This window comes from Filicampus tigris, chromosome 16 (assembly GCF_054856515.1).
Source record: "Filicampus tigris isolate MCC_2025a chromosome 16, RoL_Ftig_1.0, whole genome shotgun sequence".
Classification (NCBI taxonomy): domain Eukaryota; kingdom Metazoa; phylum Chordata; class Actinopteri; order Syngnathiformes; family Syngnathidae; genus Filicampus; species Filicampus tigris.
The window spans coordinates 9,271,670-9,285,258 of record NC_141232.1 but is presented as its reverse complement, the minus strand read 5'-3'; the positions used below and the strand labels follow the sequence as shown (position 1 = coordinate 9,285,258).

The 13,589-nt window shown below is 40.7% G+C and overlaps 2 protein-coding genes across 4 annotated transcripts in view; both read left to right on the top strand.

The window, feature by feature from the left end:
• The first annotated feature begins 2 nt into the window (after positions 1–2).
• lgals2a (lectin, galactoside-binding, soluble, 2a) lies at positions 3–3,318 on the top strand. The gene is made up of 4 exons (XM_086055221.1): positions 3–154; positions 1,792–1,871; positions 2,056–2,227; positions 2,845–3,318. The coding sequence occupies exons 1-4, from the start codon at positions 149–151 to the stop codon at positions 2,989–2,991; spliced, it is 405 nt and encodes a 134-aa protein (XP_085911347.1). The 5' UTR covers positions 3–148; the 3' UTR covers positions 2,992–3,318.
• A 6,684-nt stretch (positions 3,319–10,002) lies between these two features.
• The window catches only part of cacna1ia (calcium voltage-gated channel subunit alpha1 Ia), a 114,570-nt gene continuing 110,983 nt past the window's right edge, over positions 10,003–13,589 (top strand). Inside the window, exons 1-2 of one of the 3 annotated variants that reach the window (XM_086054985.1) lie at positions 10,004–10,303; positions 10,552–10,902. The gene's annotated coding sequence lies outside the window, so the exon portion shown is untranslated. Of the gene's footprint in view, positions 10,903–13,589 lie in introns of all 3 variants that reach the window. The other 2 variants (XM_086054986.1, XM_086054987.1) reach the window with 2 other exon arrangements.

The window sequence follows — 13,589 nt, the reverse complement described above, 5'->3', positions numbered from 1 at the left end:
AGTTGGAGTGCTTCTGGCTGCCTGGACTGTCAATGAAATGGAGCCACATCCCAGTCTGCATAAAACCTCCTGAGGCCAGTGAGGCGAGGCCCTGCACTCACTACTTCTTTTCAGCTGCTCATCAACGTTGACCACATCCGAAATCACAATGGCTGTAAGTAAAAATTTCTTTTGTGTGTACTTGTAATTTTACTTTCTCTGTTTTATAACCGGTGAACTTGTAGTTTGGGGCTTTTTTTCTTTTAAAAATGACACATGATTGATGTGTAACAAGCAAGACCAAATGCCATCAATGTAATTAAATTACAGGTAATGGATGGATGTTTATAAGCTGCTGTTTTTTTTTCCTTTTAGAGATGTGGGCTCTGTTGCCTTTTATGGTTGAAGTATTCACTGCAGTGCTCCCATGAACATTAGCCAACTAATGACTGAATTCTCAGCTGCTTCTCAGTCAGCACTTAAACTTGCTGCGTTCCTCCTGTAACTTTTGGATTTCTCTACAATCTCAATGTTTGTTTGTTTGATAACTATATACATTTTATACAAAATATCAGCAAGTGCCAGCCAAACTCAAGCAGCAGTTTTTTTTTGTTTTTTTTTTAGGTCTCTTGGGACTCATAAACTGAGTTCATTCTATAAACGTCTGCTTTTGTTCGCTACTTGTACTGGGCTGGCCACATCTGCTGATCACGAGCTGAGGAATGAAAAACAGGCTTCCACGATACTATGTAATGAAGAACAGTAATACTGTGGAGTCTAGAATAGACTGACAAGGGCTGTTTACAGATAATGTACGACCCCTGCCCCGCAAAAAAATAGTTCTCTATTAATGATATGTCAAATCTTGTTGTCTCATCTTTAAAAATGGGCTCCATCGCTTTAACATTAGGTATACCGTTCCAATGATCTCCAATGCAAGCAATCTGTCCGAAACAAAAAGTATATCTTTGCGTCAATCCAAAGTGAGCATTCTAATCTTTGTAAAGGCTGAATTTGTGATACAGATTGTATATTGGATTCCCCAAGTAGACTATAGGGCCCGGCGCCATTTGTTGCGCACGCCCACTTTGCAATTGGACTCTTACATGGAAAGAATGTTGCAGCTATACTATTCCCACAAGCCTGCTTTTCCTATCTTGGCCTGGCCAGTCTTCAACCTACAATTTTTCATTTTCCGTTAACGTGTCCTTCTAATATGTGGCAGGATTGAACTCAATCTCATTGCCTAGCTCAAATTTATATATATATATATATATATATATATATATATATATATATTTTTTTTTTTTTTATATGAATGTAGATGGCAACGACTGAGATGAAAATTCTAATATGGCTGCTGTATTTGTTTGTGTCGTTCGACTGGTTCTCATGATTTATCATTTTAATTGTGACTAATCATCCCATCCTAATGTAGCACACAATGGGAAATGGTCCAATATTGAGACAGCCGACTTCACTGCTACTGCCACGTGCACAGAAGCATTTCTGCTGCGCTCAGCCTTTTCCCCCCCCCCTCGAAGTATTTCTGAGGAAATTGTTACATCATATGCTGTATCGTAATTAGTTCCTCAACGTTTGTAATCTCTGCCAAGATGTGGTGGTAGAGGAAAATGGTGGTGGAACTGAACTGCTGCAGAAAACCAAGATCTGGAATCTTTATGGGTTTCTTGAGTAGGAGTTTAATGAAAGATAATAAAAGTGTACAGCATTGTAGAAGTCTGTTTTTATGGACGTCGTGGTATATTTGATAGATATTTTCAACGATATGATGTCTGTTCTTCTACACAGGGGATGGTTGTAAAGAACATGTCCTTCAGAGTAGGGCAGACTCTGACCATTGTCGGAAAGGCTCTGCCTGATGCCACTAAGTAAGTGCTAATAATAAATCATTTAAAATGTCTTCTAGTTGTGACAGAACTTTTCATATTTGTCAATGCATAAAAGCATTGAGCTTTGATTTCCAAACTGTGGTTCGTTTGCAAAACAAAACGCTGAGGTACTTCAATATTTTGCAGTAATATTTTTTCTCTTGCTTGTGTCTGTGTGCTGCAGTTTTGCACTAAACATTGGGCCGGATGAGAAGGACATCACCATGCATATCAACCCACGTTTCAACGCCCATGGAGACGAGAACGCAGTGGTTTGCAACTCATACCAGGAAGGCAAATGGTGCGGGGAGCACCGCGAGGGAGGTTTCCCATTCCACCAGGGGGAGGAGTTCAAAGTGAGACTATCACCGTTTTTTTTTTTCCAGCAGTAGACCAATGAACCATATGTGGTCATTTAAAGAGAAAGCCAACCCAAACATTTTTTTACAGAATATTTTTTTATACAGGCCCACTAGTTGAAATACACCCTGTTTTCTGAAGCTGAGCCATGATTGGTCGTTATCTGAGCCCTGAGCAACTTGGATGTCATCTTCAGTCGATAAAAGTGACAAAATGGCCGCCCCTGAGCTAGCTAAAAAGGTGTGGATTCCTCATATTCCACAAATACAATATTAATCAGAATGCCGTGTTTAGGCTGTATAGAACATATTCGGGAAAAATATGTTTGGGTTGACTTTTGCTGTAAGTGGTAAATCAAATGAGAGAAAACAATATACCCTACTGTGCATAAAATTGGAATGATTATGGTTAAAAAGTATTGCAATAGACTATTCACTTTCTGACGGTGAATTCTCAAATGAGTGCTCTTTAAATATTGAGCTGATTACGTTATGGCAAAGGATCACTGAACTTCAACATTTTACAAGAAATTGATACAATTAACTTACTATCAAGAATACAACAAATTCCTACCAATTTTTATACTAACTCCTTTTCTCCTTTTTCTTCATAGATCATCATTGTGTTCACTCCAACGGAATTCCAGATCACTCTGTCGGATGGCTCTGTCATCCATTTTCCCAACCGCATGGGCGCAGAAAAATACTCTTGCATCAGCTTCAATGGAGATGCTCGGGTCACCAGCTTCGAAATCAAATAAACCACAGTGACTGTAGGATTGCTCTTTAAAATTGGTGCTTGCAGAAAAGCTCATCGTACCCCTTTTTATTTACTTACAAACACATCATTTACTTACAAAACCACCCAGCAATTTAACTGTTTTAGTTTGTACCAGTTCAATAATTTAGACAAACAATAGTCATAATGTAGGAATGTATACTAAATTCTATGAATGACTGTAAAATAACCAAAGAGGCAATAGATTTGTAAAGACGTAAACAGAAATTTTCAATTTTTACCCTCCCGAACATTCCAGACTTATACCAATGCTTGCATTTAATGACTATTAAAGCAGGATAAAACACGGTCTCTTGTGATGTGATTGTGGTCACTGACTCCTGTAAAATGTATCCCGTGTGGTAATCCAATTTAGCCCCTAGATGGCGCCATTGTATAAGAATGTTTAATACTGCACTGCTTGCTGAGGGTAAAAGCTAGTTAATTGTATCCCTGGTGCTGTTTTATTCTAAATGGATGAGGATAGTCTCTTTTTCTTGTTGCTTTCCCCATATAATAATTTAAAAAACGTGATATTTGGTGACACCAGTTTCAAGAATGAAGTGCTAGACTTCACCTAATATGTTTTTTGGAAACAATATCAATTCAAATTCAAGGTCACATATTGGGAATATGTCTTTATTAATTAATTAATTATTCCAACTAAACCCGATTTTGAATGCTGGCTTGCCTCTGAGAGTCGTGCAAATATTCGTTTAATTTCATCTGATGTAACGACAGGCAATGAGACTGATTTTAGTGGGGAGACAAGAACCAGCATGTCAACAGGTCTGATCATATTTTAAGTTTTAAAGCAAAGTTTTTCATGTTGGTGCGTGTCATCACTGATTAATACGCTGACTGAAGTATTATAATATTATAAATATATATTATAATATATTTATATATATATTAAATACTATAATAAAAAACTAGCTGTTTCACAAACGATGTCTTTAAAAAATTATACACGATGAGTAGTGTCATAGTATTTATTTTGTTTGTAGCGGCTGTAGAACAAAATACAGGGAAGTGCAAAAATGACTGACAGGATGCACAGGCCGGGGGACCATGTGCGGTCATCATCAAATGTGATTGTTGTCCACCTCCGGAGATAGACGGACGCTTTGACACCGCCAGGTTGTACCCTGTCACACACACACGCACACACACACACACACGCACACACACACACACCCTTGAGTATTTTCATTTGAACAAGTGAAAATGTCCAAACAAAGGAACGTCAACACAATAAAAGTGGGACGTCCGTCAAGGACGGCAGAAAGACAAGAGCATACACACACCTTCTCAAAACATTTACCTGTGCAGTCACCTCATGGGCGTGTGAGTAAACGTGCACTGTGCGGACTAAAAATGAATCACCTCATCTTACATAAAAACTATATTTAGCTTCCGCATGACTCCAGATTTCTGCACCAAAGCTATCAGCCGCACATTGAGATGCGCGTGGGCCCACCCCGGGCTCACTGCGGTTTCTGCGTCTACATCCCTGCCTCTCCTGCAGGCTTACTTTTGGATTAGTGCCACATTAGCACATTATGCATAATGTAACCTGTTGGTTTGTGACATGAGTATGGTGTTAACTTGTGGAATTACTTAATTGTGTTATTTATTAGCGTGAATATGTACGCATACGCTACGCGAGTGGTTCGCACGTTTGCCTCAGTTGTGGAATTCTCGATAACAATTTAAAGTTGCCTCTAATCATTTTGACTAGCCAGATCTTTATCTTTAGCCGGAGCAACAGAGGCATGAAGGTCAAAAGACTCAGCTGGCTCATACTTTATGATTTCCAGAAGGAGGCAATCTCGGTCACTGTCTGCCCTGTGTGAGGGCAATTTGGGAATCAGAAATCTTGAGCGGCAGAGGTTTGCCTTTCCCACTGCTGTTTAACAAAACAGCCTCCTTCACAGTGTTTATGTTGCTCGAGTCTAACTCAATTTGAATTTTCAATGGCAACCATAACATGAACTGTTTCAAAGTCACATTTAGTTTAAGGTACCAACACAAAAGATACTGAAAGGTTTTAATTTGCATTTGTGATGCGAAATATCTGCTCTTAAGAACTTTCCTCCCAGCAGACATCATACTAATGCTGGCAGCTTCCAGAGCATGCTATCTTTGACCCAACCTGACACTGTACAGTGTGTGTGTGTGTGTGTGTGTGTGTGTGCTATAAGGTTTAAATATGCTGAACAGCACAGGTGACCTTTTTTCATGATGCAAGCCTGTTCAAATATTAAGTGCCTGTCTTTAGCTAAACTTCGTGCACTAAAATAAGAACTGAGTGAGACAGATTAGCATATTCTTCACTTGTTGGCACTGCCAAATCTAAAGGGAAAGTAAAATCAACGTACTGGAAAAGTTGTAGCTCATGCTGGCTTACATTATTTTTTTTCTAGGAAATATGAAATGTTCTTCCCGTCTTCCTTCTGTAGTCATGTGATTGCAGTGAAGTCTTGTTCCAGCTCACGGAGTGCATGTTTAGTCAGAATCTGTCTCTGCGTTGGACTCTGCACAATTGATAGACGAATCAATGTGGCAGGTTGCTGTAATGTGTGTTGCCTTTGAATGTCCACACTTTTTTATTTTTGGAGAGGTGGATGCCTGATCTGATCTCCCATATCACATACCTCTCCTTTCACACCCACAATTGAACTGATCTCTTCCTTTATCTGCTTTGTCACGTCCCGCCACCACTTTTGATCTCATTCTTCATCTAAGCGTGTCACTGAAGAAATGTTCCTCATAATCTCCCTCTTTTTTTTTTTTTTTTTTTAGAGCCAAGTTTATTCACACATGCTCCCTCAGGCTCCAGTCTGCCTCTTATTCCAATTTCACCTCGCTGTTCAATGTGTGTGCGTGTACATATCGGGCTTATATGGGGCACCCTGAGCGCTGTATGCAATCTGTCAATGCAAATCTGTCTTGCGATCATTTGTGTGCAGCAGACCAGTGTAACACATTCACCATTTGGAGCAGTTTAGAATCTATATTTTTCCAATAACATGACCAAAGAAATTGAAAAAAAACCCAAAAAACATCATACTCCCACCATGGATGCTGATTATTATCACAAACACGTGTTAGTCGTTAGCCGGTAGTTGGAAGTTTGGACCATCCAATCAGAGGAGGGAAAAATTCTGATGTCATCAAGGGCCAGCGCTCTGGCCCTGTGAGGATGAATTTGAAATCCGATTGGTTAACAAAGCACACCCATTTCTAATTAAGTTTATGTTACAGCCACCAGCACTACACAGCGCTGCACAACATCCTCATACAGTTCTGGAAGCAGTGCAAAAAAGATCAACACTACGATATGGAGAGAATAGGCTAAAATTATAATAAAAAAAATACAATTTCATGGAATAAATATCAACATTTCATTTGTAAATGTAGGTCAGTGCTTGTGATAGTATTTGGGCCTGCGGCAAAAACTTCTTGCTTTCCCTGACCGCCTACCACCACATTGTATAAACCCATAAAAGTCACTCTATTCAAACAAACCGCACCGCTGTCATCTAGACTCCACTTGCTACTTTTCCTGCACGTCTACCTCAGTGTTTGGATCAATACAAGCCGACTGCGTAATAGAATTAGACTCTAATGGGAAGTACAAACTTGCTTTATATTTACTAAATCCCCCTTGGGGGCTTTTCTGGTTAGGTAAGAAAGGACCAGACTGTGAAATGAGACTATAGTCAGAGATGTATGCGCACAATTTGTTTGTGTATGTGTGTGTGTGTGTGTGTGGTAGGAATGGAGGCATTCAGCAAATAGACTTGACAGTGAGTCAAATGGGTTTAAATTCTTCCCTTGCTGCCTCAATGTCAAGTTGATGGATGTGTGTTGAGCTTGCAGAGGGGCGCGAGTGCAACAGTGTAAAAATACATCCTGCACTTGTCGCCAGACAATCACAGAGCACATACAGTATAGGCAATCATTTTCACTCACATGCGCGCCCACATGCAAGTTAGTCTTCGGCTAACCTAGCATGCATGTTTTTGGAACGTGGCAGGAACATGCCAAACGTTACGTAGCTTGGATTGAAACCCAGAGTGTTTTCATGCCTCCATGTTACCTGCACAATTGTGACTAATGTCAAACACACCAGGACACACAGTGACCGGCTGAGCCACTCAAAACTGAACACGTCTATTCAACCGGGATGCTGAATGGTTCATGGGAACTCAGAGAGTTCAAGTTTCAGGAAAAAGTCAGTTTCTTTCTGTTTGTATCGAGTATACAGTAATATCTACTCTAGGGATAGGCAACTGATGGCCTGTGGGGAAAAAAAAAAAGGTTTTGGTACATACTGTACTGCATTTGCATTTCAGAGACAGAGACTCTCCATGCATCGCTTCTTCAGCCACGGGTACAAATAAAAGTAGAAATATAGTTAATTGATTGTAAAAAAAAACAATGTATATACTTTATTTGCACGTCTTAGTGCTGCTGCCAAGATGGCAGCCACCGAGCAGATGTGCGTTGAACCCAGACATATTTTTATTGGGAAGGCTGATGTGATCCAGACATAACATTTTTGATTGGCTCTTACATCTGTTGCAGTGCGTTGCCGTTTACTGGTTATTCAAATTTCAATCATAGCAAAACTAGTGGATGACAGTTGGCCACTCCTACCCGCACACTGCATGACAGTTCACTCTGGATTGTCATCGCTCGGTGTGCCGTGGCCCTCATACACTCACTGGTCTTAACATTTAGTACAACTGTACAAATTAATGAAGCGTGTTTGTCTGCTTGTACCCTTGTGATTGGCCGGCGACACGCCCAACTGAAGTAAGTCATTACTGTTAAATGGACTGAATTAGTCCGTAACGTCTTTGTGACTTGATGTGAACTAAATGCAACCGATTTCATTAATTGTGGGGAATAATACTCTCATCGAGTGTACTGCAAATGTTTGGAGTTTTTCGTGTCGTGCAGTTCTGCTTTGCAACTTTGTTGTTTGAAAAATGCTATTATGGTAAGTCAAGGAGATATCAATTGTTAACAATGGGATATGGTATCTTAATTGTCATCATTAAAATATGCAAGTTACCTAACTTTTCCTTTTCCAGTATGTTGTGCCAGCTAATTGCCTGACCCAAGCATTGTATTCTTCTTAAGTGCCAAGCAAGACAAAGCACACAGTCAGCAAACCCCTCTTTTTTTCCCCTTCCAGCTGTGCTCCCTAAACTTCAATTATTCACAACTTATGAATAACGCACTTCACCTCAAGCTGGCAAGTGGGGGTATTTTTGCACATGATGGCGTGAATTAGTCATAACCTCACAATGGCAAAACATACCATTTTCATTCCTCCGCCCTTCTCCACATTGACTAGGAAAGTGCCACGTTTGTTGTCAATATATGTGAAGATTGACTGGCGCCAACACGTACAGTATGCTTAAAGCCGGAGGGGGCTCTTAGTGGGAACTTACTTGGCATGTAAAGTCAGGTGGTCATGTTTAATTGATCGCAAATCTATGCAGTCTCACTCTCTTCCATGTACATTGTTCAGCAAGGAATGGCTATATCTAATGAACACATATTGCGCTTTTAGAACATCTGTTTCGCAAATATATCGTGGTGTGTTTTTTTTATTGATTTAGTTTTCAAATTAATCTTTGTCTTTCATAGAAATGTTTGAACTCATAACTACCCTACTCACTTTATTCAAGAATTCCTTATCCCATTATAACGCAGATTTTGATCTTCAATCTTCAAAATGTGTCTCAAGCTAAATATGTCTGACTCATTTAGTGCGGGACACAAAGCAAAAAGAGAGGATGCCTGATGTGCATAGTGATTGGGCAGGCGCGACTGCATGTTGTCAAATCAGCATGTGGGTGTAAAAGTTGCAGATATGAACAATTGTGCGGTAAAAATGAAGAGGTCGTTTGGAGGACGCGAGACTGTGAAAGGCCTATTCGGTGGATTAGACTGAGGACGTTTGAAGGCAAGACGTTACTTTAATATGAGCGTTAACATGAACACGAACTTCATTTAGATAACTGGTTACATTTGTAACACAATCAGGAAACTGAATTATATGGAATAGCAACATAAGGTAAAGTGCGCTGTCCAAAAAGAGGTCAGAAGTGTGGTACGATTTATAGTGGCACTAGTGGCTCTGTCTAGTTGTACGTGAAAGAATCACTGAATTACCACTCTGTAAAAGTTGTAGTTTTTGTTCTAAAACAGTTATCAAAGTTGGAAAAATAGAACTACTGACATTTATGGCATTGACATTGTGGAAACAGAAATTGACTCGCCGGGGTTCGTGCATGACATTGGCGCGTGCAAATTGCATTTATACAGGCAAACTACAAGATCTGCCCTTGCGGATGATGTCGTTGTGACGTGGGCAATTGGAGATCTATGTTGTAATTACAATCATGTACATAAAACTTCCACATGTATATCCTTCTAACTTATAAATAAAAACTACGAATGTAAAAATGCATTAAAAAAAAAAATGATTCCTTTATTTTTGACTGTAGCTGTCCACACCCACCCAGAGCCCGTTACTGACTTTAACTGACTGCATGGCGTTTGTGCTGCGTGCTCATTTAGTCCCTCTCCAAAGTATCTTCTTGTCATGTGTCAAAACATCTCCACCCTCGCTAAAGATGACCATCCAGCATCTCTTTCTTTGCAACCGTCAGCCCCCCCTTCGGTGCTTCGAGCTGTGCGCGTTCACGCTGCGACGGTGCGTCGGCGCTTGTCCGATCGCATGAACACATTTAACACTCAACCCGATTATTTGCACCGCTCTGTGCCTTTGCGTGCCTCCAATTACGAAGCTAGTGTGAGCTGCTGGTGCTGTTAAAAGCTCTAAACACGACTCGTTACATATGCAATCCAACGTGCAACGTTTTCCCGAAACGGTCGATGTTCTCCTTGAAAATAATGCAAAAGAAATGGACAAAGTTAAATGTATTTGTCATTTAACACCACCAAAGGTTGACTTTGGTAAGGTGCGCTCTTTTTCAATCCACCAGGAGCATCGGCATTCTCTTTCTCCCTCTCTCCCACCTCTCTCTTTCACACGAACGCACGGACACGCACACTCTCAGAAGTCTTCAGTGAGAAGAGGTTATGCTGTGGCGCGCTGCGGGAGTCACGAGACGAACTACAAACAAATGCGTGGGAACTATTTTGTCCGTCTTCGCCTGTTTCACGAAGATGAGGAAATAACACGCGATGAAGTGAAGTCTTATCGGATTTTTCTTTTCTTCTCCTTTTTTGCACCAAGTTGCAATTTGGTGAGGAAACGCCTCTTTGAAAATTTGCTAGTGGGGCTCCTAAACTGGAGCTTTTACACGTTTCTCTCGGCTGAAGGAGTTTTTTTTCTCCAATAAACACACGCCAGGTCGAAATTATTTTTCCCTGTCGCAGCGTGTTCGATCAACGTGACTGAGGGTGGCAACTAAGTCTCCCCCCAAATTTCCTGCGCACGCAGCTTCAAGTGAAACTCTCAATATTTGTTAACTTTTGACTTGTTTTTTCTCAGAATGGTGCTTAAAGAGCACCACTCCCCTGCATCCAACCTGGTCAGGTGGGAGACATTATTGGACATGTGAGTCCAAAAAGGAGGACCGGTGCGCACCAGACGGAGCCACAAAAGGCTGCAACGCGCAAAACGAAAGAAAGAAAAAAAAAATACCCTCAACATTTTCTTCAGCCGGGCTTGGGAGCGTGTTCACGGCAGCATTTCGGCGACATTCTTGTCGAAAAATGACTTTACACGGACTGATCGTGGCCAGAGGATACTGATTCTTTATGGTGTGCACCGAGCTGGAAACCCGAGGCTGGATTGTTCAGTAATTCCTGGACATCCTCTTCGCTTTTAATGACAGTCAAGGTAAGTTTGACCCATTTTCCATGTTGACTATTTATCATATGTTAATGTGTTTGTTGTTAAGGAACATCTGGTGAAATGCATTGAAGGCATGGGAGGTGTTGCTTGTGCATGAGACATATACACATGTTTGTAGAAGAAATATAATCCAAATGCCTTTATTTATCTTTGTTTAGCAAATATGAGTTGATTCTAACGTGTAGCTGTAGCAGAATTTTGCTATGGTGCTGTCCATGGTTCTGCACGAGCTTTTGTCTCTCTCACACTGCTGCACACAAGTTATATATTTTTTCCTCCATCTTTTTAACTTGTCTTATTGGATATATAAAGTGTAACAGTGAGTCATTATACACTGTAAACCAATGTTAATCAATCAACGTTTCAATATATTTACTGTATGTAATAGAAGGGGTCACTAAGTCCGGTCCTCGAGGGCCTGTATTATGCCTTTTTGAGATGTTTCCCCATCAGGCTTCTGCTGAGCTTGCTGATGATCATTTTAATCTGGAGTGTTGGGGGAGGGGGAAAAAAAAAGTAAAACATGCAGGATGGGGGCCCTCGAGGACCGTAGTTGGTCACCCCTGTGTTCAAGGGAATGCACATGAGACAAAAATGCAGACCACTCTAGTCCCACTTAGACTGGTTTCACCTCCATTCCCATCCACTCTTGTTTCCACTTTATCTTCTTGTGAATAGTGCAATATTCAGCTTTGTCCATTTCTTTGGCACACCGCAAGATAATGCCATGCAATGTGAAACAATCATCAATTTCTATTGACCCTTCTTGATAAGTCATAATTTGATATTTTAAATTACATATCTTTGTCATCGTAGTTGGCAGGGGAGTAAAACGGCTGCATAGCACTGAAACATTTTCCGTATAGTAGTTATCTTACTTCATCAAACTCCACAAAAGGGGCTTACAATGGATGTATTGAATCGCATTAGAATGTGTAGTTGTACCTAATGATGTGGCCGGGAGTGAATAGGCTGCTGTAACCGCCACTTCAGGGTGATGTGACGTCTAAAATATAGTCTGACTGTTGCACTATACCAATGGGTTCATTCCCCTGCATAAGGCTGCCATCATTTCAGTCTCCAAGTAATATGATTGGATTGCATACATAAACAAGTCTAATGCTGAAGAGGGACAGGCTTCCACTCTGCGATCCCTCCCTGGATGAATTTTATGCTTCATGCTGCGGAATTATTGCAAGTCCCAAGCTCCCCCCTTAAAGGACTGATAACAATGAAATGCCCTTGAGTGCCATAGGGAAACAAGGGGCAATTATTTCCAATGAACTTTGACCTCCTGGGACAACACATCAATGAGCCTGATCACACAGATTTGGTCTCTTGTTCTTTCTGTCGTCTTTTGCTAAGGCGTCTCACCTCAGGGAGCCTAACATAATCTTATGTTTCTTTTTGATTGTCGATTGTATTCAAAGCAATGATATGTTATTTGAGCCATTCATTTCCAAAGCATCACAAGAGAACCAGCCGTGCTTGTTGATGATAATTCTGACAATGCTGCTGTAGATGTTGCACGGAGACTCGGTTAATAACAAAGAAAGCTGCAATCAACACGTTGCACCCAAAATGTGGGTAACATTTGTTAATATCAATTTTTGTAACAAGCTCTCACAATAACAGCAAGACGCAAGATGCATGTACACACACACAAACGCACACAGTGCTACTTTCCCAAACGTCTCATCCACCAGCCTTAAAACAATCCTTAATACTTAACAGCTATGGTTCTCGACTGGTGGGTTGGCAGCCAAAAGTGTGTCGCGGACCCATTTTGGATTGCGTACAGCTGGTAAAAAATTACATGTGATTTTATTCCGATTTTTTTTCAGAGCAGTAATTACGTATACCAAGTTCCCAAATAGAACATGCAATATTGGGTAAGGATTGGCAAATGTTACTCACTTGTGCTGTAGTCACAAGCTATGTTGTAAACAAACACAGTGCAGCTCAATCGTTTTGGAAAGTGAACGTCATAGCTCGCAATATTCTTTTGGCAGTATGTGAAATTCATTTGAAACTGCGTTTAAGAACATAGCATACCGCACATGGCTATTTTTAAAGCCAACACTTTCGTCTAACTACGGAGCCAAATGTAAAGTTTTAATTGACGTCACATCTTTAAACATTCTTGCTTGTAATACAAGTGCTAAAAGAAGTTACTTTGATAGCAAGTAATGTTGCGTAAGGTGATTCTGGAGTACTACTTCTTCCATACATTTTCTTCTTTTTCTCCTCACATTCTTCTTCTCTTAACTCTCTTTTTGGAGTCTTTGGAGAGATCCCTCTACAGATTTTCTATAACACTTGTCCTCATCAGGGCCACGGGTGAGCTATAGCTGGCTTTGGGCAAGACGCATGATACACCAAGGACTGGTTGCAAGTCAATTGCAGAGCACACAACAACTATTCACACTCACATTTACATCTCTGCACAATTTCAATTAAACGGATACATTGGAATGTGGGAGGAAGCCTGAGCACCCTGAGGGAAACCCACGCAAGCCCAGAGAGAACATACAAACTCCACACAGGAAGGCGCCTGTTTATAGAGAGATGTTAAAGCCAAAGAAAAAGCAAAACGTACACACAGTCTGAACTCTTAGGAGGTATGCTGAGGTCTTGTAATATGCTGACGTCTTGCGTGGAGGGTTGCAAAA

Bases quoted from the DNA above. Each gene is read 5' to 3' on its own strand.
- lgals2a (XM_086055221.1), top strand. The intron at 1,872-2,055 runs GTAAGTGCTAAT...TGTGTGCTGCAG, and splicing joins GCTCTGCCTGATGCCACTAA to TTTTGCACTAAACATTGGGC. The intron at 2,228-2,844 runs GTGAGACTATCA...TTTTCTTCATAG, and splicing joins ACCAGGGGGAGGAGTTCAAA to ATCATCATTGTGTTCACTCC.